General features: G+C 40.0%; 1 protein-coding gene across 1 annotated transcript; it reads right to left on the bottom strand.

The window, feature by feature from the left end:
* Positions 1–767: 767 nt before the first annotated feature.
* Positions 768–24,203, bottom strand: SUZ12 (SUZ12 polycomb repressive complex 2 subunit). Its single transcript, XM_064395949.1, has 16 exons — positions 23,735–24,203; positions 20,935–20,981; positions 20,781–20,845; positions 16,673–16,741; positions 15,101–15,150; positions 13,766–13,851; positions 12,210–12,441; positions 11,361–11,463; positions 9,918–10,023; positions 9,017–9,194; positions 6,055–6,146; positions 5,494–5,637; positions 4,662–4,819; positions 3,845–4,043; positions 3,267–3,346; positions 768–2,941 (listed from the first exon to the last, which is right to left on the bottom strand). The coding sequence occupies exons 1-16, from the start codon at positions 24,036–24,038 to the stop codon at positions 2,596–2,598; spliced, it is 2,259 nt and encodes a 752-aa protein (XP_064252019.1). The 5' UTR covers positions 24,039–24,203; the 3' UTR covers positions 768–2,595.
* Between the last annotated feature and the right edge of the window lie 566 nt (positions 24,204–24,769).

Genomic DNA, 24,769 nt, shown 5'->3' on the forward strand with positions numbered 1-24,769 from the left:
AGTCTGCAGAGCACAACCTGCATTTCAGGATCTGCATCCTAAGATGGAAAAAGCTTTCCAGTGTCTGCCATTCCACAGTCACCACCTGGCCAAGCAATCCAGTTCCTGACTGGTCCCACAGTACCTGGAACATCCATCCTCTGCAGTCCCAGAGAAACAGGATTTAAACTGACACTTATTTAAACTTCACTCCATATCAGACAAATACTCTGTAGAAGTTCTGAAAAATGAACCACTTGCACGTAAAAACGATGCAAATCTTAGTTCTGTAACTGACAACACAAGCAATGTTTCATTTGTACTTTAAAAACTGCAGCTCTGCATAGTAAAGCACAACTTAAACCCATCTCAGGTATTCAAGTCCTACCCAAGAAAGGAGAATGAAGTTATTATAATCTGGCTAAATCCCTGGAAATTTATGGAGATACCTTAAATAGAACTGTAACAATCTGGCAAAGGAGAACACATCCAAACTTTAAGCCATGCAGAAGAGAGTTTATAGAGGTGCTGCTTGAGGTGTCTGCACATGGAATGACATGGCAGATTTGTATCACTGAACTTCATGTACAAAAGCTGATTTCAAATAAAACATTTAATGAAAAACAATGGTTCATTTAAACAGCTGAACTCATTTTGGGGTTTTTTTTGGGGGGGGGGTTTCTTTTGTTTTTACATCTACTGTACCGTTCAAATTCTTTTTAACCAGCTCACATGGCATCTTCAAAGGTACAAATAGAAAAGGCATCTTTATAAATAGAAAACAAGGGGATTTTTTCAGCTTTTATTATAAATTGACATGACATACAAAGTTTACTGAACAGAAGTAATTTCATTACTATTTTTGGGGGGATCACCAACTTTTTGTGCAAACAATGCTAGCCTTCTTTTAAGCATTAAGAGCATAACTGCTTAAGAAATGACATAAGCAATAATTCTAGAACTACATCTCCCCTAAAATAATCTATTTTTTACATATGTGCACAGCTTTAGCAAATTAAAGCCAGAGAGAAATGCATGATGTACTATCCAGAGGCATAATTAGAGTTTGCTAAAACTCAAGAGAGCTGGCAATTCAAGGAGTTTGTGATGAAAAGCTGCAGTTTCCCTCTTTCCTATTTTGTACACAAAATCAGTGACTAAGAACTTAATACTGGATGACAAATCACATCCACACCATTAGTTAAATAGTCTCACAGTTAAACACATCTTAAGGACCATCAAAATCAGTATTTACATTTTATAAATTTCTGAAGACACCATTAGAAAGCTTATATACCCCTTCAACAAATAGGGAACTGCATCTCATGGTGATGGAATGAAATAAAAAACAAAAAATACCTGTATTTACAGCAGCATTGTTCCTTTATAAATAAAGAATATGAAAAATGAAATATTTTAAGGATAATAAAAAATTGAGGTGATGTCACTCAACCACAGTGCTTGCTGGAATAAAACCCTTCGGTGCTGATACTGTACCAGTAGTGAAACCACTTTCCATTGGAAAAAATCTGTAAACGTATGCATAAAATGTGTTAACAGCAGTGCAAAACTGCTCAAATATAGTTTAGTCAGCATCTTAGTATCTGTATTGAATACAATACATCACAGAATACTTACATAAGAAGTGCAACACATTTTCTGGTCCAATTTTACAGTGCATTTTTCCCTCAAGAGTGGCATCTCGAAAGCCAAAGCTAACCCAGGCCTGGCCTTGCAGTCTGTGCTGAGGCAGAACGGACAGACGGACAGAGGCTGCAGCCTTAGCATGGCACCAGGATGGGCAGCCCCGGCACAGGGCTGCACACAAACCCTCTCTGTAGCTGTGTAAATGTGTAAGGAAAAGACAAAGGAGCTAAATGTTCAAGTTTAAAATGGTACACTGGGCGATCGATACATCAGAATTATCCACAAAACCCAAACTGCTGGTTAAACCTCAAAAAGCCAGGGTGCTACTTCACTGTGTCTGCAACGTGAAAAGCCAAGATCTTTCCAAACAGGCACAAGACAAAGGAAGTGCTAAGTTCGCCAACTTTGATAATTTTTAGTGTAAAAAAAATCGATTTGTAATTTATGATCAATTGATAAATGATTTCAAATACAAGGATCAAGGTTAAACTGTAAATAGTCAGACATTATTTTCACAAAAAGCTAACTGGAGAATTTCTAAATAAGAAAAGCAGAAACTGTATCCCAATCCCCTTTCCCTAATGTTTCACAACTTCATGGTAGGAAAAACAGCCAGATACAGATGCAAAAATCTTAATATAAAAAACGGTTTTACATATACTTAAATTATGTAAATTCCATAAAGTTCTTAAGACACTAATTACTAAAATTACAAAAAGATTTTTATATTGCTCTTCATGCTCAAACTCTTAGAATATTGTCATTACATCACCAAAACCAATATACATGTAGTACTTGCATAAGTAACTGAATAAAAACCCTGTTTAAACATATCCTTGTTGAAATCATTTATTTCCATCCAGCAGTGCCTGTTTGGAATTTCTGTTTTTCTGTGTGTAATTCTTTATAGAGCTCATGCACCCTAGAATGTCACTTCAATGCTTGTCCGTTGAATGACAATTTTTGACTTCAGAGCTTCTGCTTCTTGCTCTGTTTCGTGACACCTGAGATGCTTTCCACTTCTGAAATCCTCTCTCTCACGGTATTTTCACTGTATCCATTTGCTGTCCCACTCTGTTCCTCGGGAGGCTCCTCGTCCGTCGGGGACGCCGATTCTCCTTTCTCCAACTTCTGCTGCATCTCTCGGAGCCTGGCCACAGCTTTGTCTATGGACATGATGCTGATGAGGTTAAAGTCATGCATGCTGACCAGGTGGAGCATAAAGTTTCGACACAAGTTCTTCTTAATGATTTTTTGTCCATAATTTTCAACAAACAGCATACAGGCATGATTCATTTGATTGTCAGCAATAAACCTGTCAAACAAGAAAGCCATCATTATGCAAGCAGAGCACTTTCAAAAACAAAAAGTTACTCTACAACATGATTTATCAATGTAACTGCAGAGAGCAGCTATTACACAGTCCAGTATTTTTTCTTTTCAAAGCCCAAACACTACTAGGCACAACTTCTTTAAAAGCTTAAACTGTCAAAAGCTTTTTACAAATTATCCTTTAATGACCCTTTCCTAAACAAGTGAGCCAACTGAATTTTTTAACTATTTAGTGAATTACAATGCAAAATGATCAACCAAATCTATACTATAATTTATTTGTATCAAAACTAAGCACAGTTACATACCCGTGCTTCATAACATGAAGATTCCATAATTTCATCACTTCCTTCTCCCCTTCGTTAACATCAGAAAATTCTTCAATTTGCTGGAGATTGGGAGGAAGGATAGAAAAAGAAACAAACACACCCATCAGAACTGCATATCTGCTGCCAAGCAGTGAGAGCATACCCAAAATTCAACTTACACTCAAAAATATATATAGAAAATTCAGGCTCTGCAGTCAAATAAGTTAGAAAAATGTAATTTGATGTAGACTTTTGATGATAAATAATATTTTTATTACATACAGCCCAAACTGTGCTCTTGATTCCAGCATCTCCTCTTTGAAGGAGAAAATCAGCCACAAACAACGAAAACCTGTTTGAACACAGGAGGACTGAACTAGCTCTGCAAACTGAACGCATACATGAAAAAACAAACTTTGATTCCTGGAATTTCCACCAACAGTAGTTCATCAAGAAGTTCTGCTCCCAAAACGCAGGATTTTCACAACGTCCGCCCAATTGTTCCCTAAAACAACTGCAGACCATCTTTTAAAAACCACAATTTGCTTAAAGTAACTTTGTACAGACGGGACCCTTACAGTGATGGTTTTCTCCCGAAGCCACTCCGGGTCCTTCTCGTCCTCACTGTCCACCTCCATCTCCTGGGGCCGCAGGGGCAGGCAGGTGTCGCTGTGGAAGTAGAGCCGGTTGTGCCCGCTGCTGTACGTGCGCTGCTGCTCCACCTCGCCGTCCTCCGACTCCAGGAACTCCGACATGCTGGCTTTCGTGCGCTTCGGCCTGCCGAGGGGAACCCACTGCTGTCACAGCACGTCACACACGCAAATACCCACAGCTGCCACTGATTTATACCAGTTATTTTAAGATCTACCTTGCAAAAATGTTGGGAGGGGGGAAATCTCCAACAACGAAGTAATCCCCCTTAAAAACACAAGAGCTCCTGAGCCAACCCTCCAATTTCACCTTAGGGTAAGGCAGTTAAAGAGAGCTACATTGTTATGAACAGATACCTCAACTGGAAAGATACAGAAAAATCATGGGTGATGTTATCCTCCTTCAGTTACATTTTATTTAGTCATAACAGTGACATTTAGCACTGTGTATATGCACCTGCAGATTCACAAATCGCCAGGTATCACAAATCTGGTTTATAGGCCAAAAAAATTTTTACAGGAAGAGCTGGCCATTGGGATGGGCTGCCCAGGGAAGTGGTGGAGTCACCAGCCCTGGAAGTGTTTAAAAAAGACCGGACGCTTGGTTTTAAACACTTGGAAGTGTTGAAAAAAGACTGGATCCACTCAATGCTATGGATTGGTTGCTACGGTGGTGTTAGGTCACAGGCTGGACTTGCTCCCCAAGGCCTTTCCCAGCCCAGCAGATTCTGTGAGCAGCTCCTACCTGCACACCAGGATGTGTGTGATGGGAGTCCTTTTGACGGGCCCGTTGCGGCTGAAGGCGAAGCCGGGCTGCCGATGGATGTCCTGGGGGTTCCCCGCGTAGGAGCCATCGTAGCACTCGTTGATGGACACGTCTATCCGAGCACCTTTGGGATGATACTGCAGCACAGTTGCAAATGCTCAGCAAACAGTAATGGCAATGCATCAAGAGCTTTAAACAAGTAACCTTTAAATTCTGAATACCTTAAATATCACCTCTCAATAACCTGATACAGCTCTAAGTTTCCTTTCACAGCACCCAAATAATTTTTAACCTCTGGAAGCAAAAGCTTCTAGAGTTTTTGCTTACACTAAAGCTTCCTTGCTTTGTACTATTTTACTGTTTAGTATAAAACCACTCAAAATTTATTATAAAATTAAGCAAAGTATCAACAAAAGATTGCTAGCAAGAACCTTTCTAAATTTTCTAGAGCTTCAAGAGACTTGCAACCAAATACAATTACATTGCTTTCTACATCAAAGAACACATTGACACAAAAACAGTAGCTACATTTAGAATTCAGCCTCCAGTGGTCAACATTATTTAACATATACATATATATATATATATATATATACACACACACACACACACACATATATATATATTAAAAAAAAAAGAAAGAAAATCAAATCCACAATACTTCCCCTCCATGTACAACACAGAAAGCAGTTTCTAACTTGTAGATACAGCTCTACAACTCACTAAGCTGGAAACAGAATCCCTGCATGTGTAGTATCTGTGACAGACTGTACAAAGTTTCATAGTGCTGAACTACAAAATGGTTACTTACAACATAATTAAAGATAAATCTGCTGTGGCAGAGTTTAAGATGTTTGAGTAAACTATAGAGCTTCCGACAGTTCAGTGTGCACCAGGGGCAGTGCAAGTCATCGCGGGCCTCGGTCTGCTGCCTCGTGTTGTTGTTGTAAAGGAACTGATGCAAACAAAGGAACAGGCAGAGCACCATTAGCACCAAATGAGTTTCATTCATTACCTTCCAACCCCCAAAACCAAGCTGGACATGGTTACAGGAGACCTCCACAGCAATAGTTAGATCTTAAGAACGCGATATGAGTTCAGTGTACTGAAACACTGGTATTTCAAGAATTTTTTACCCATCCCTCCAGAAGTCTTTGTCTTTCAGAACATCAGATGTGCCCCCAAGATTAGTTTTCTAGAATACTTGTGTAAAGAGGAATCTGTGGAAAGGCTTTCAGTCTGTGAATCTGAGATTCTTTAAGGCACCCACAAAAAGGGCAAATGGAAATTTCCACCCAGCTCCCAAGCGAACATTTTAATTCCACACAGTATTTAGATTCTAGTTTTTCCCTTTAATGATTATTTCCAATACCTGGTAAAATATTCGCAACTTCTGTCGAGGTTCATTTAAAACATCTCTCTCTTTCCTTGTCTGAAGGTCTGTAGGCAAAGATTCTTTCACAGCTGAAAAAAACCACACACAGACACACGTTTCTTTGGTGCACAGGAACAGCCAAACATTGTTTCTCACCCAACTATGGAAGTTCTGAGAAGTCCTGAGAAGGGCACTGCTGCTGAAGGAAACTGGCTACTTGAATGTCCTTTGACATAAGTAGCTCCTACCCGCAACAAGAAGCCTGGATGCTCAGCATCCTTCACAAATCTACAGACAAACCCACTTCTAACACAAGATTATCTCAATTATTGAGATATTATCAATTGTTGAAGACTCAGAGAACTTAAAAATGGTCAGATAAAAAAGCAACATTTTTCTTACTCCATTTCAGCAGAGAATTCTTTTTGTATAGCTAAAAGCTGGGAAATAAAAACCACCCCTGCTTTCAGATTGCTGCATTCAAACACATCACTTAAATTCTATTTCAGAAGTTCCACAAGTCTCTTAAAAGGAGCAGAAATGTAAGTAAACATACAAAACATTTAACTGAAACTTTAACCCCTGAACACTGTTTGTATGTGTAATGGCACTGCTTTGTTGCTTCTGAGTCTCTTGCACACACTTTGATCTGTAACAGTATTTGATTTCATACAGGTAACGAGAAACCACACACACCTAAACAGCTTTATAAATCTGCCCTCAAGAGAAACCAAGTAATGACCCTTGCTTCTGAATGGTGATAAAGATGGGAAAATAAGGCTCAGCTCTACTGACCTAACTTTTAGAAGATTCACTTATTTTGTATTTAATATTTTGCAGAAGAAAGGAAACTTTATTTTCTGTCTGTATGAAAAAGAGAGGAAGCCTGACACTTTAGCCTGCACCACATCAGAGAAATCCCAATTCCATGGCTCAGTTACTTTCAGAACTTTGTAATTACAACAAAGTTTCAGCTGCCATATTTAGAAAGTCTTTGATGTCTTTATTCCACCGGTCTGCCTTGGAAATATGCCAAAGTAACATGACAACACCAAATTTATGTCCCATTGGGAAAGATGTACTGGATCTTTATCAGAATCTCTGATAGAAGTTTTGTACAGTTTGCACTCTCATGGTATTCAGGCACTGCAAACAGCACAACCATAACAAATACCTACAATGCTGCACATTTCACTACAACATATTTCTGTACAAGAGTTGGCTGTACTGTTTGGGAAGGTTGCTCTGGCTGTAACTTTATCAATTTACTGGAACACGTAGCTTTTCTGATGGAAGAAAAAATGGGTTCCTGGTTACACTGGCAATGCAGCCTGGCCATGTTCCTATTGCCTCGACATTTGTTAGAGTGAACTACCACACTGGAGTTAATCAACTCAACTCTCATTTCTTTTGCAAGTCTGAGCATAAAACCTGCCTAACAAATTACAACACAGGTCAGAAACTCTAAAATACAAGGAAGCCTGCTACAAGGAAGTCAAGAGAAAGCAGAACAATTTCTACAGCAAAAGTTCAGGCACCTCCCAGATTCTGTTGGAATTACTTTGTGTTTGTGTGCACTATCAGCCATTCACCCTAATGGAAGAAACCCCAGTGTCTGCAATCCCTAGCTCAGGTAAAATACTCAATTCAGGGAACAGGTATCAGTCTTATCTAAATATTATTGTACTCTTTCCAAAGAGAAAAATTCCTGTAAGGCCGGCTGAGGATGTTAGGGATCATTCTAGACATTGGCTTCTTCACAGGTAGGGTGAAATTCTTCTTGCTTTCACTTTTTTATCACACTAAAGCCCTAAACACAGCACAAAGAATCACCACTCTTAGTCTCACCACGAAGTTTCTCAACATTCACTCTAACACAACTGCATAAAAACCACATTTGGAAAAGCAGTGCTTTACTCATAATAGCAATTTCCCTGCTGTCACTACTGCATCTCCAAACATCACCAAACTCAGACTGAAATGCCATTTTGGCCAAGTTCTCCAAAGCACTACCAACTCTTCACTAGCAGTGCCTCCCTGCACACCCCAGAGACTCAGCCTGGGGACAGAACCACTGCACTCCAAATAATCACTTCTACAACAGGGCCCTAGAAGATTCCTTACTCTCACAGTCCAGTCTAGTTAAAAACTTGGAAATGCTGATTACTCTGAGGTGAACCAATCCACAGTCTAGGTGTGTTCTGAAGTGTTGAAACAACAGGTGCAGCCTGTTGTTCTCTGTACAGCTTAAGTTTTCCAGCTGTCCTTGAGCTTTCCTTGCCAACATAAGGTTCTAATACAAAGTCACAAATAACTGGGAGTGAGACAAAATCAAATGGCATCTAGGCCAATTTTACTTCTAGTTTCTGTACTGAGCATGCAGCCATACATGGAATATCCCTCTGGCCAGTCTGGGTCAGCTGTGCCAGCTGTGATTCCTCCCAGCCCCTTGTGTCATCTGGCCTCTTTATGGTGGGGTGGTGTGAGAAGCTGCAAAGTCCTTGACTTAGTCTAAACACTGCTTAGCAACAACTAAAGCATCAGTGTTATCAACATTATCCTCATCCTAAATCCAAAACACAGCACTAAAGCAGCCACTGAGAAGAAAATTAACTCTATTTCACCTGAAAGTAGGGCACCTATAAATCCAGAAACTTAGAGAACACTAATTGGAGTGAGCAGTGCAGACCAGACAATCTCGGAAATCCTAGTGATGTATTTTCCCCAATGTATTTTTTTTCCCCAACAGCAGTATTTATGAGCGTTGTATATAATCACTTCAAAATTGTCCTGATGTACTGCTTTTAACCTTCAAAAATGACAAAATATGAGATACAAGCAAGCCCACTCAGTTTTGTTTTCTCCTGCTGAGAATAACCTGAAGCAGCTGCACCAGTGAGCCCTAAGCACACAAGGGTTAAGCAGATGATTATTCAGCAGCAAATCAAAGTTTGCTTACCTATAGTCTGAGTAGGTTTAACAGAGTTGGGCTTGTTTTCTTGAGGGAGGCTCTCAGAATTTCGTGTTGCAAGAGGCTTAGCTATAGGAGCTGTAGACTTATCATTTGTGTCTCCTGTCCAACGAAGAGTAAACTGAAGTGTAGGTCCCTGAGAAAATGTTTCAAATGGAGGCAACCTCTGGAGAGGGGGAGAAGTAAAAAAAACCAGCAGAGTAAGTGTCTTCTTAAAAACAATGAGAAAATATTCACAGAACATAAACTGATGCAATTTATTTTAATGGAGGTAGAGGCTGATCAGGATAGTTGAGCTTATAACTGTATTTCTACTACATCATTTGGACTGTCTCTGCTTTTTTCATAATTATGTGATCATTTTGAGACAAATACTTTGCAGCCATCTGGAACCTTCATGTTCTTCTCTCCAATCACTTACAACTCATCCTCTCCCAGGACATGTGAGCATGACTATGTAAGCACATACAATCACTGCACCACTGAGTGTTGATTCACCTCAGTCAATAACTTCTCTCTGCTCAACCCTTCCTCCTACACTGATAACACCCTCTTCTTTTCATCACTACATTTTATCAGCAATAAGCTATGTGCATAAGATCACACCTGTCTGGGCTCCTCTTTCTTCCCCTTAAATGTTCTGCAGTTTGCTGCTTTTTGATGTGTCCAGCTTGTTAGAATAGCATTTAAACTGCCTGATTTTCTAGGTCAGTAATTCAGAAGTCACTGAAAAGAGACAACTGCCATACCTACAGTAGTTAACATCTGCTTATATTAATGATTCAGAGTAGCCAAAGCTTTCTAAATTAAGAGCTAAATTGAAATGTATGTCCATACATTCCCAAAGAGAATTATTTCCTGATTTCTTGGCCACCAAAACAATCCATACCTTCCCATCCAGAATCGTTTCCCATGTTGCTCTTTTCTTGCTAATGGGACACTCTTCCATTTCCTGCATGGCCACTTCATATTCCCCATCCAGAAGTTGCAAGCGTCTGTCAAGACAAAATACATATTATGTGTAAAAAAGCTCTTTCATTGTTTGTCTATTAAAATGCACTATTTCACAGTAATTAAATTTCCATGAACCTAAAGTCATGTTTTCAGGCAAATTTATTTGACTAGGTTTAAATCTTAGGCAAACATCATCCATAACAAAGAAAGATGTTAAAGACTAAACAAAAATATATACATTTTTATGCATGATTTGGTTCTGCTGCAAATCAGTCTCATTTATCCAACAGCATGCCTGAGAATGTCCGTGTTTATCATCACTACAAAATCATCTAATGGTTCATATGTTGCTTAACATATTGAAGTTATCCAGTGGAATTAAGTAATAGAAAAGAACAAAATCCTGTCAAGACTTCTAAGAAGATACAGATTAGAAAAGGATGTTTCTTCAAAACTCTTCTCAAATTATACTTCTAAAACTCTATTTAGATAAACAACCATTTTGTCAGAATTAGTAGGAGCTGGTTTAAGCAGCTTTTTCTTCAAGCTCCATTTTTATTGATAAAGAAATCATGTAAATACCTACCTCTACCTGGGACCTGCATTTTCCATGGAAAGAACTCTTTATTTTCATTACTGTATTTTGGCTGTTGGTACTATGGTCCTCTGCAGCACAACCAAACAAAATGTCCACCCAGGAAATGGTCTAGTCCTCATCTTTCTAACTGGATCTAGAGTGCTCGAAGCTATTACAAGTGAGTTCACCATACTCCACCTTCTTTGAAATACATTAAGTAGTATCATGACAATAAATAATTAAACTACATGACAGAGTAGGCCTGTTATAATTTTAACTACTTGTTTGATTGTCCTGTAGCAATGGAGAACTGATGCCTTCTGTAGCTGTCACCAGCACCACTCTGGGCATGGGAAGAATTATGGCACTCAAGAGAGTGCAAGCAGTAAGGGTATTTCAGAGACCTTTTCTCTGTTTTACTTTTTAATTATGTTGTCACTGATCTTTAACAGAACCAGAGAAATTACATCTGTCAAAAACAAGGAACAGGAAGAATGGACTGGCAAGGAAAAAACAAACAGATGCAAATTACCAGGACAATATTCAAGTTCACAGATAGGAATCATTTACAGCAGTCACTGAATAGGTCTCAGTATAAAATGTGTTATGAAACCTGTAAGTATTTTTAAAAAAAACATAAGCCTAATTTCTTATTGTAAAAAACAACTAAAATAGAGCCAAAGACAACCTACACTGTAACAAAGAACATATTAAGCTTATTATCAAATGTCTAATATTATGATGATTGAAAATTATTAACAGAATGATTAATAGAAGCTATATTTGTTTTTACAATATTACCTGTTTTTATCAAATACAGTCATCTGTGCTACAAATGTCTTTTCTCCATCTTCACGATTTGAAGAGTTTCTTTTTCTTCTAGCTGGAAGCTCCTCATTGACATCTGCAAATAAGAAATATGATATTCAATCATGACATAAGCACAGATTAGAAAGATCCAACAGTCTCTATGCACTCACAGATATAAATGGCTATTGATTGTGTCAGATATCCATACAATAGAGAAGGACAATGCAATAAAAGAGCACTTAGCTTAACAGTAATCATATTTTAGGTGTGTTCTTGTGTATTTATAATTTCATTGTATTATTCTGTCAGCATAAAGAATTTGGGATTTGATCTTCCTCCTCTTGTGGCTATAAAATAGTGAGAAATAAAGTTTTTCATTCTACATGTACTTTCCAAGCTGCAATATTTGTGTTTTAACACTTCTCAACAAGATTAATAACTTTTAAAAATTTATTATTGAGGTATTTGTCTATTGGCTTGTAATTTAGTTTTGCTGAGAAACACTGACAGCACCCCCAGTGAGTCAGCAGTGACCAGTGTTGGTGCAGGAATAATGAGAGTCTCAGTGACCACAGGGCTCTCTTGCACTGCTCATCCTCCAGCAGTGCTGCCTCACGCCCTCAGCATCACGTTAGCAACAAGTGGTGTTAAATCCACACAAACCAGAAGCACAATTTCCAGCTAGCAGCTGAATTTCAGCCCCATCTCAACAGAGATTGCAAACAAACCAAAGCTCAGTCACTCAGTTTGAGTGACCCTGTCACAGTGTGACCCACAGTGCTCACCCAAACAACTCCACCCGTGCCCCCAAGATCAAGCAGATTTCAAGGCTGAAGTTACCAATGTTTTCGTTGGTTTCACCATTGATCAGTCCATTAAATTCCCTCCTTCCTGGGCGAGTGACTCTGAATAACAATGAGTAAGACTTCACCATATGGCTGTTGCTTGGTTCAAACTCATTACTGGAAACTGCAAGTGATGGGAAGTTGCCTGGTTTTATTTGGCTGAGGTCTGGGTTTAAAGGCACCTGCTTTTTACCTGTAGGAACCTGTCTTATTGGACAACTGACATCCTGCAGCAAAACAAGACAGATAAGGTTCAGGTTTTTAGACTTCAAAGCCAAGACATTAAGTATTTAAATTGATGCCACTTCTAAACTGCATTTGTTCTGCCAACTTTTGAAAATAAGCCTTATAATAAGCCTTGTAACAGATATAAATAAAAAAATCTGGAACAATCCCAGATTTTAAATGCAAGCCCAGATATTTTTAAGTGTAAATAAAACTGGCATTCTATAACCCCTTCTGGCAGCTGCCATCTTTCTCTATGTGAATAAAATAACACTAAAATGAGGCAGTTAAAAAGACTGTAGAACAGTCATTAATACTAATTTAATTCTGTTTACCTGAAGAAATTAAATGCTTTGGTTATATATATTTTTTCCAAGTGCTTTCTATCTTCTCCTTGCAATATTTGAAAGTGCATTTTGTACTACCTGTGAGATAAAGAACCACTTACCTAGGATTTATTATATTCAATTACCTCTCAAAGAGATCATTGAACATTGTGTAGAATTGGGAAAACAAGACAAGATGGCCTGAATATGAAACTTGCAGCAAAACATTTGGAATAACCATTAGCACCTCCTGATCTCACTACATTTATCCACACTACAATAATTAACAAAATTGGCTAGAAACAGTATTAATTCTTAAAAACCTGTCAAATCAGCCTAGCTTAGGGAAGAACACACAGCTCTGACTGCAAAATTTTCCCTTTCTAGTTAAAAACCTAAAGCATCACTGAGCCTCCCATATTCTTGTAGTTGGGGAAATAATTTGCCAAGTGATGCAAAATAAGTACAGCTGAAACTGCAAGCAAATTCAATATAAAATTGTTTATGATTCATGGTAGCTAAAACCTGCAATAATTGAAATAACCAAAGTAAAAACCACAGATACAGAAAAAGAGGAGTTGGCAGGTGACTGAGGAATTCAAAACAATTACAATTTGTTCCTTTTTATTCCTAAACTCTGAAAGGCACAGGGTACTTTATGATTTTGTGATTGCCTGGTTTCCTTAAGCCTCTGGACATCACAACAGAATGAATATTTTAATGAGGTGACACACAAAAACTGAGGTAAAACCAGAAGTAGCTGAAATACACGAGTGGATGTGATTTACAAGCTGAATTCAATCAACAGAGCTGAATGGTTTTTAAAACTCATTTCTTGTAAAGCAATGCAAAATCCAATAGAAAACAACTTGAATACATTAGTTCTTAAATTTAAAGGCTAATTTCAACAGAAGCATCACTGTAAGGCAGTGTTACTTAGATATTCTAGAAGCAGCTAATCATTTTGCTTTAATGTATATTAATAATTTGTCATTTTTACCTTTCGTTTCTTGTGGCAAACTTTCACCAGCAGTACTTCCAGAGTTACAGAATTTTGTTCATTCTCTGAGTTTTGTGATGGCTTATCTAAACAGAAAAGCATTTAAAGTTCTGAAAAAGTGAAGATCTATTCAATGATATAAATCCATCTGTAATTACTTTTTAACCACAGCACATCCCAGGTACAAAGACCTCTAAACCACATTCTTAGTTTCAACTCTCCCCAAACTTACTACAAATTCCTACTTGAGAATATATCCTAATTATTCTCATATTAGCTGATTTAAAGGCATAGCTGGTCTCCAAAGTATAAAAGAGCAAGCTTGTTACATTTTTATAACAGAAAATGAAATGAGAAAAATGTTATGGGTAGATTTAAGGACAGTTAGAATACACTAATTATTTTTCCCAGTTTTTTTTTTTCTTTACAGCTTGCAAACCTAAAATTTGGGCTTAGGATCTATCAGATAGAAAAACAAAACAAAATGACAAAATTACACCACCCCCCCTAAATATTATGTAAGGCTAAATAAATGCACAATAGTCACTAAAGGACTCTCAAAACAAACTTTAAAAAAAGTCTTAAAAAATAAGACTTTGTTTCAGAGACTGCACAATCAATTTCCTAGAGCCTGGAATCTTCAAGGCAGCTGCTGCCAGTGGTGTGATCAGCAATGGCAACCAAAAATCTAGAAATATAATTTTACTTTAATGGAAAAACAGCTTTTACTCTCAGAGGAATAGAACTCTTCATTATGATCAAGGAAATCCAATATTCTGATATTGAGAGGCAAATCCTTATGTGTTTGAAAGACACCACGGAATGATTTCAAGTCACTAAAATGTGATTTCCATGGCTTTTATAATCACTGACATGGCCTTTCCATCATTTCTAGACTCAACTTGACAATTTTTTTTCTTACACTTCTATTTTAAAATAGAAACCACTGAATCTTCCAACTATTTGAGGGCTGTGGGGTTCTTTAAAGCTACTTCAAACACCAAAGACACACCCCCAGCAAAATCACATTCTTCAGGAAAGAATCACTTTCTTCAAGGTCTATTTCCGTTTGAATGGATGATGGCTTGAAGGATTTCTCAAAATCGCTGTTTTGACTAAAACCCTGAAGGCTTATCTTCTTAACATCACAATTACACTACAGCATTTCTAAAGCACTACTGAATTAGAACTAATGAGACAGGCTGAACAAGTAAATTAAAACCTGCATCCAAAGAGCTGAGAGTAAAAACATTCAAATATTCCCCTCACAGATCTCTACTGATTTCAAAGGTGTTATATAAATTAACAGTGGAATGAATGAATTGGCAAACATACCATTTTTATGGAAGAACCCAGTAAATGTAAGTTGCAAATGAGCAGACAAGCTAAACAGGAGGGGGGGAAAAAGGAAATGTTAGAACAAATAAGTGTTTTCTTCCCACAGCAACCACTTCACTGATGTTCAGTACAGAACTCTAATGATTCAATCCATCCTCTTAACTTGGAAACTGCCTGGATACAGCAGTTGCAGCTGATGCAGAACTGTACTCCAGTTTTCTCTTTACAGACTTATTCTGTGTACTCTATGACCTGATATGTTAAAAAAAAATAAGCACTACAGTAGAAGAGCACTGCCTGAAGACAGAAGATCCTGCCTCCACAGGCAGGCACACACATCTGTTGACAGCCAGCAGCCACAGAATTCAGTTTCGGTGGAAATTTTCTAGAATTTCACCCTGAACCACAGGCTTGGTGTACATTAAAAGAAAATCAAACCAACGAGTATTTTAAGCACAGTAATGAGAATCTTTACAAGGGGGAACCTGCACCTTTAGAAATAAAGGCTATCAGTCTAATCAAGTCCAAATCACTCGTAACATATGCAATTAAAATAATAACTGCATCTGTTTTGTTTTACACCCTAGACTATTCTGCCTCTCAGAGACCCATCTTATTTCAAATCATAGAATTCAGGGCATTTTTCTGTTGAAAACAGGTATCCATAAATCTAGATTTAAAAGGGTCCCAAAACCACTTAGTATTTCTGAAGTGAAAAAAATACCCCACTAGACAAAGCTTAGTGCACCTTCACTTTTCAGGCAGACACAACCTGACACTCCACACTTATTTTTAAACACAAACATTCCCAAGAGCTCTGAGATGATCAACGGAAGTGCCCAACAGCTCAAGCATTCAAAGGACTCTATCTACACCATCTTGCATCATTCATCCATGTTATTTTTTCACACTAAAGAACATTTTTTTCAGTTTTGGAAGCACAAAAAACAACACACAGATCAATATTCTATGTTGTTTCAACAAAGCAACTAAACACAACATATAAAGCAAAACATAATTAAGAAAAATAATATATAGTAAATCCATAAAACCTCTCAGAACACAAAATCTGTAAGTTTCTTTCAGACTACACTGTATTTAGCACAGCAGCTGCCTCTGAAGTAGTCTAATGATTTGCAAATACTGTGGGAAAAGAACAGGTTAAAAATAGCACGTATACAACAACATAAACTACAAGTAATAAAACTTCCTATTTTCCCAAATCCACCTCTTTTTAACTTTTAATTCCAACACACACAGGTTACTTACTGACACAACTGACACTCTTAAAAACAAAGTTAAGGCAAATACCTATTTGGGGTTTCTATACACATTTTAAGATGCCACAACAAATACTGAAAGTTTATCCCAATACTGCTTTTCTCCAAGTTAAGTGACCAGCACACATACACACATTTTAAGATTCTGGAAGCAACATTTCCAGCAGCAACTACCTTGCTTTGAGTAATGACTATCACTTGCACTTTATCAGTCAAAAGGACTTGTGATTCACAGCCCATGCCTGTACTCATTTGAACCCACACACATAAATATACAGCAGGACAGTACCTGTGAGATTCTTGTTCTCCCTTCATTTTCTCTACTTTTGATAACATGTCATCTACTTTGAATGTTTTCCTGTGAGGAAAAAGCAAAAAGAACAGTTTTACACAGCCACTGTACCCACAACTTACAGCAAGAAAATGTACTCAGCCTGAGCTTTCACTTGATTTTCCATGTACAAATGTCCATATATACCATTTTAGCCTTCTCTTCAGAAAACACCCTTTAGACACATATATACTTTTTTAGACCCTAGTATCCTGCCTGTGTTGTAAGGGACACAACTGCTTCTCAAGCAGTATCAAAAATAATACAAAGAATTAAACCCAGACCTTGCAACAGTAATCCTACTGCTCACATGAAGTTTCATTTAACAGCAACATATTGAAACCCTTGCAATGAACTTGTTTAACCACATCCCAGCTTTGTCAAAGACAATCCTCCTGTTTTACTGACACTTATACACACCAGGGATTGACATGTCAGCCCTCAGTCATTACTATTTTAATCTTGATCACAATAATGAAAATCACTTCAAACCTTATAGGACAAAAGAGTTAAAATCCTAATTAAAACCCCAAACCCTTACTTCTCCACACATTTCTATGAAATGGATACCATGCAAAGAGCAATGAATTTGGAAGCAACCTTTCACAGGAAACAGGGGACAATGACAACCAATAACAACAATGTCATAGAGAATAATCACTTCAAATCTCTCCTCTCTGTAATTCTGACACCAGTCTGCTCACACTCATATGTTCAGCCTGTTCTACCATACACACAATTTCATGTTCACTGCTAAATAAAGCTCACTCATGAGCAGAAGTTATTCAACATGTTACAGAGCACTCTCTCCATTTTTCATTAAAGGCAAGTTAACATTTGGATCTAGATGCCCACAAAATTGCACTTGTCTACAGTGACAATGAAAGAGTGCAAGGATAGCTTTCCTTTACACTTATACTTTAGAAAAATGGAGTAAGAAGAACATAAACCATTGCCAAACACTGGATTTCTTGCAGAGGGAACAACAGCATGCTCTGGGGAAGTGGGAAGCATTTGTCTACAGAAATACCCTGACTGAAGGAACACTGATGTCACTCTGTCTGCAGTCAGCATGTAATGCTCCTGAATGATTGAGTTACACATCACATGGGGGCTAAACAGCAACACTGGGCAACAAAAACTACAGGGCTGCACTCAGATAACAGGGAGGAAAACAATTATGATTTGTGTAGTAAACAATCACTGATTCAAAGCTCTACTCAGCCCAAGAGTCACACATATGAGACTGAGGAACTGACTCACCTACACTAAAACGTGGGATTGTTAAAATGAGCAGTGCAGTGCTCAACATTAAATACAGCAAGAGATGTTAAGAACAGAGCAATTTATTAAAAGTTTCAGATTATAAGGTAAAAATGTCTCTGGGTGCACTTTGCTCCAGCTCATCAAAATCAGCCACTGTTCTGCAGAACAGCAAGTTTAGAGGGCATTCTCCAGACTGAGGAATTGCTTAAAACAGATTTAGACCAAAGCTATGACATGAGCAGAATACAAGCCAAAAACCAGCTAAGAGACAAACATGATCCCAGAATGGGGGGAAGTTAACAATCTTTCATAAAACATACTAACATCTGACCCAACTTGTATTTAGTATGTGACCATTATTGATCCAAAAAGAACAGTGGCACAGCCTTTGCAAAATCCAGACTCAGGTTAGTCACAAGAACCCTCCTAAAAAAAAAAAGAAATCTTTCCAAGAAACTAAAAATAGCAACTAATAAAAATTTTTTGCCTTTGAAGTTAATTTGCAAAGGCAGAAATTCTTTTAAAATGAATTACTATTTATGTTACCATGCTCCCATGCAAAACAGACAAAATCAAGTTTTTGTAATAGTCCTGCCTCACACTCAGGATTTTCAAGACAGCATTCACTTGTGTAACAAGTACGTGCATCTTGTGCATTCCTTTCCCCACCCACTCTTATTCCAGACAAGAAAAATAGTAATTAGCAAGCATTAAAAGTCACATCATAGCATGCCATTATTTTGACAATAAATAATATAATTATTGCTTTATCCAAATACTGTATGTGAAGCAATTTTATTAACAGTTAGTAACTTCTTTCCAACATCATCATTTGGTCTAATAATATACTAACACCTGAAGACAGACCCAGAGAGACAAAGTCCAATTCAGATCTCCATCAAGTATCAGCTGACCAAAGCTCATCACCTCTCCAATTAGCAGCAACTTCAATACCTTTCTAGCCCAGTTGACACATGCCATTAACTATTCCCTATGACCATTTTCCTGTGCTCTAAGCATTCTAGGTTTTCTAAGCACTTTCTCAATATTAAACATGTGGAGCAATATCAACAGATAATTTCCTGGTAAAAATGCAGTTTTAGTTCCCTACCTCCAAGTGATAAATTTGTCTGGCATTTTTCTCAGACTATCATAGAGCTGGAGGTAAAAGATGTGGAGTCAGAGTTACTATTCTTTAAGTAAGGTCTATCAAGTTCAGAGATTAGTTCTTTGTATTTTACCTGTGATACTATTTACCAAAATAGCAATCAAAATTATCAGCAATTTAACAATGGCAACATTTAGGAGTTCTAGGAGAATAATTTAATGTACATGTATAGGTCACACAAGCAGGCTAACAGCGATGCAGTTCCAGAAAAGATTTCTTTGCAAAGAGAACTCTACTAACACTTTCACTGTACTGAAACCAAAACACAGATTTTTCTTAATATAAACCTCAGGATGATCTTCTCTAGTTCAGATATTTTCTCTCTTTGAAGTCCCTTTTTCACCAAAATGAGATCATAGACCTTAACTATTTGTGTTGAAGGAAGAACAGTGATTCAGGTCTTGACCATACCGTAAGTATTTACCAGCACAGATCAGCAAACGAGGATCCTGCTAATCCCCTCAGGAAGTCCAATTAAGACTCTTTCACCAATCTCTAAGTCAAAACTACCTTTAAATTACAACTTCTGTGGTTTTCAGTGGGCTGAAAGAGAAGGGCACAGTACTGGGTGAGCCTGGAAAGGGCAGTGGGAACCCAGGGGGAGCACACTTCACAATTACTTTCTGTCTTTTTCACTTTCAGCTATGCTCGCTCACTTCTGTGGCATTATTGTGTTTTTATAAAGAAAACATACTGACACGTTTTAACCTAATTACAAGCATGATTTCAGTTAGTCAGCATTGACAGAACTATTGAAAGAAACACCTATAATCTGTCTGTTAGTAGAACATCTCCCTCCCAACTAAACTCACTGTTCTAAAACCAAGTGTTGAGGGAACTGATAAAAATTAGTGTGTCCCAAAGAAGAAATCAAGCATTGCCTGTGCAGCTGAATCAACTGGAATTTGGAACAGAGTATAACAATGCACAGGCAAAGAACTGTCTCCTGCTTCCAGCAAGTCCAGATACCCAACAGAACATTTTCAGGTAACATACACATTTCAATCAATAATGAATTAATCTAAGGTATAAGCAAGAACTGCCTGTAGTACAATTCTAGTTAGAAAAACCAAACAAAACTAAACCACAAAAAACAAAACAGACTGAAAATAATTTCTTAACATTTTGTTCTGACTCACTTTAAAATAAGCAAAAAAATTGTTTTGATAGCTTTTTAAAGAAAAAGTAAGACTAATTAACAAAACCAATAGTTTTGTATTTGGGCTTTGATTTTTTCCAAAACAACTGGTTAGGTTACAGTTTAAAATACAATGTTTCATATGATTATGATTAAGTACCATTGATTACATGAGGTTGGATGTAATACAGTTTTGCTTGGGTTTTTTTAATAAATTTTCCTCCAAAATAGAAAACAAACACAGGAGAATTAGTCAGGATTCTGCAGATAGCTCTCCACATTTGAATACTCCCAGTATCCACAGAAGTCACACGGATAAAGCTACACATACATTTAACATTGCAAAAAAACCTCTTAGGTCTCAGAAATCAACTGTACACTGAAGTATGCATTTAAAAGTTCTTCAAAAAGAAAACAGGAGGTTACCCTCCACTGCTTTTTGGACTTCTGCTACTTGTGAACATTTTAGGATTACTTTACAAAAACAATTTTACCTTTTGATATTTGTTCGGGAGTTTCTGTGGGACATGTAAGTGAGAGTTCTGTGCAAAAATATTGGCTGCAGGGGGGAAAAATAGAAAATGGTTATGTTTTAATTAAAATTTTCTACAAGTGCAAAGTAAAGGAGTGATAAAACCAATTACTCACTGCTATTAGATTCCGGGTACGTAGAAATCTGTATATCTGTGTTGGTTCTAAGAAAAAGGAACACATGTTACCCAGTGCAACTTACACCTCCAGAAAGACAGTCTTGTAATGACAAAAAGCATCTAACTTAGCGTGGCAATTACTTTGAAACAATTATCACAAAAGCCATTAAGTGAAGCATCACAATGTCCAAGTAACTCCAAGTTATCACATTCAAGGTTACTTCACCAACTCTACAACACAAAGCAACTTATTGTTTAAGGTGCCACAACTCGACTCTGACTCCCCTGCTTTCCACAAAATACAGACTTTGTAACATTAAGGGGCAGAAAAATACCTCAATGTATCACAACCCATGGTCTTATAGGTAAGTTTTGTTCATGAAGGTAACAAACACATCTGCTACGATACCAAAAGAGTACAATAAATTTGCACAGCCAGATAATTTGGGTTCTGATTGCTTTACTCTTCTGGCAAGTGCCAAGGTCACCTGCAGCAGGTACTGAAACAAGAACAGGGACTGTCAGTTGACTGTGATCCATTATGCATCATTCTAAGGTGGGAAATTAATGTTGTTTTTGGTAGAGCAACTACTGTTTTCAAGTGCAAAAGGAGAGAAGATAATTCAGCTGTTCACAAAATGGACACTAAAGCACAGCATCCTCTCAAACAGCCTGAGAACCAACCTTCAAAGGAACAAGACTTCCCTACAGACAAGAGAAGGACCTTCAGTTTAGTTTCAACCAATTAAATCAGGACAAGAAGGGTTTTGTCTGGATCGGGTTATTTCTAACAAGAATTCCAAACTAAACTGAAATACTCCCTAGCTGAACTGAAATAAAGGCCAACTTCACAAAGTAACATGAGCAAAAAACTTGTAAATTACTTAATACACATCAAATGGAGAGAAAAAAAGAGAACAGAGGATGTGTTGATGGCCATGCTAAGGCTGGTAACACTGCCTCCATCTCCCACATAAAGAAAACAAAGTTTATTTTTAAAGAAATAATATTTATATATTATATATATATATATATATATTTATAAAATATAAAATATTATTTCAAATAGCTGGAAATCTTATTGTGTGGAATTCTGTAATTAGAAGTAGAAAAGGACAGCTCTTTATATCCTTTACCCTTTTTAAAGATATGATTCAGCTTTATTTCTACAGTTACGAATGTAAGACCCCATAGAACACATAATGAAAGAGATGTGTTACTGTTAGAGAAGGAAATTTTAAAATTATCACAGCGTTTCCTTTTAGAAGCCTGAAGAAAGCCAGTGAAAATCTGCTTAATGCAAATTATCACAATAAAATCTGTATTTTTCAAATTGAGATAAAAGAAAGAAATGAAGGTATGTGCACTTTGCCATAAAGTGAAAATACAGAGTATTCACAACTTTGAAAAAGATATCCCATGTTTTTCAGTCCCATGACATAATTATAATTTTTTAATGTATGAAAACATTGTCACATTCACAAGGATGCAATTTAATTTAAAGGCAACACATTGCTGCTTCAACATTAGTTTTCCCGAGTGGAAAAATCCTGAAACACACTCTTCAACCTGCAAAGAGACATATGTCTCACAAGTCTGTATTACTCAGCAAAAGCTTAAAATAAATCTTTTATCTTTTCCTAGCATATGACCTTGAAAAGGGACAAAAACAGCTGGGAAGAATGCAATTCAGTATTGTGTTAGGATTTTTTAAATCCAGTATTTACTTACTGCAGTTGTCCCACGATACTCGCACACAGAGTTAACATGTTTAACATGTTATGTACACATGTATGCATATCTACACTGTAGCTTCCTCCTGACCCCACCTGCTCAGCTCTGTGCTTCCCTTGTCCCACACTCTGAGGCACCAGCAAAAGAATTTTTTCCACCTCAGGCACTGAGAAAAAGCTCTTAAAACTCAAGTCTGTGACTTGACCCATTTGCAGCACAGTATTTACTGAATACAGAGCGTGTTAAAGGACTGAGACTCAACCGGCCACGCTTTATTCCAGACTACACCAGAAACTCCAACACTGTCACCGTCCAGAGCAAGTGTGAGCACTGACAGCAACCATCCCAAAACAGGATCATGTCTTCAAGTAGGGCATTAAAAATTCCCTACAAATCCTGGCAGCTGCACAGAAATCTTTTCGCGCAATTGAAGTTTACTGATCCACTGTGCTTTTAAACCAGATTTCCACCAACAACTACCCAGTGAATTCAGGGGGATTCCCCTCACATGCGGAGCTGCCACAGGAGCGATGCCTGGCTCGCAAAGGTCGATTCCCAACACGAAATCTCGACTAAGTGAAAATTATTGCCAAACAAAGAAAAACCAAGTACAGCGAACTCTTAATCGCGTCCTGCCCCTGAAAGGGGCTCGAAGGGCAGGGGCCGAGGAGGAAAGGGCCCCCTCGCCCCTCACTGCCCAGAGCCTCGGGGGCTGCGGGAGGAGGGAGGGGAACCAGCCGCCCCGAAAGCCTGATGGGAAGTGTTACCGAGAACCAAGTTCATCGCCGGGCGCGGGCACACACACACACACCCACCCACCCTCGCCCTCCGCCCCGCGGGCCCCGGCGCCTCCCGCCGCCTCCCGCACCCCGGCCCCGCTGCCCGCGCTTCCGCCCGGGACCCGCCGGCCCCCGCCTCGCCTCCTCCCTCCATCCCCCGGCCGTGTTTACCCCCGGAAGCCCCTGCTCCCCACAGCCCTCCCCTCCTCCTCCCGCCCTTTCCGCGGCGGCTCGGGCCGGTCCCGCCGGCTCGGCCCCCACTTCTTCCGGCGACCCGGTGCTCACTCTCGAAGGCCTGAAGAAAGAGGTCGTGGTCGGCCTGGATCTGCTCCATCTTCGGCTTCTTCACGGGGGGCAGCGCCGCTGCCGCCGCCGCCGCTGCCGAGGAGGCCGAGGAGCCGCCCGAGTACCCGCTGCCTCCTCCGCCGCCGCCGCCGCCCGCGGCACCGCCGGATTTGCCACCGGGAGCCGCCGCCGCGGCGGAGCCCCCGAACCCGCCGCCTCCTCCGCCGCCACCTCCTCCTCCGGCGGCGCCGCCAGCGGAGCCCGAGCTGGGCCCCGCTCCTCCACCGTGCTTCTGAGGAGCCATAGGGGTGGCCCCGGGAAGGCCCCGGCGGGACGGAGACCGAGCGGGGCGGGCAGGGCCGGCCGGGGCGGGTGCGTGAGGCGGGGGGGGGACGCGCCGCGCTCCAACTCCGCCAAGTCTCCTCCGCCCCGCTCCCCTCAGCGCCGCGGCCGCCGAGCCCGACCGCCGCCGCGCGCCCGCCCCCCTCGCGCGCCCATTGGCCGCGGGGATGGCGCCGCGCCGCCCCATTGGCCGGCGCCGGCCCCGCCCCCGCGTGACGCGCGGATGGTTCTGGAAGCGTTTGGTTGGTCCGCGCGCTCGGCGCGCGCCCCCCCCCACCCCCCGCCTTTGAACTGAATTCGCGGGAAAGCGCCGCTCGCGCTCCGGCGCGGGGCATGATGGGTACGGAGGGGCCCCCGCCGGCCTGAGGGGCCGGGGCCGCCCTCGCGCCGCGCCGGCAGCGCCCGCCCGAGCCCCGGCTGGTCTGAGCCCGAGCCCCGGCTGGCCCGAGCCCCGGCTGGTCTGAGCCCGAGCCCCGGCTGGTCTGAGCCCGAGCCCCGGCTGGTCTGAGCCCGAGCCCCGGCTGGCCCGAGCCCCGGCTGGTCTGAGCCCGAGCCCCGGCCGAGCCCGAGCCCCCGGCTGGCCAGAGCCCCGGCCGGTCCGAGCCACGGCAGCCCCCGAATCCTGGCTAGCCCGGTCCCCGGCAGTCCCGATGCCCCGGCTCTCCGTGCCCCCCCCCCGGCTCTCCGTGCCCC

This window comes from Passer domesticus, chromosome 20 (assembly GCF_036417665.1).
Source record: "Passer domesticus isolate bPasDom1 chromosome 20, bPasDom1.hap1, whole genome shotgun sequence".
Lineage (NCBI taxonomy): Eukaryota > Metazoa > Chordata > Aves > Passeriformes > Passeridae > Passer > Passer domesticus.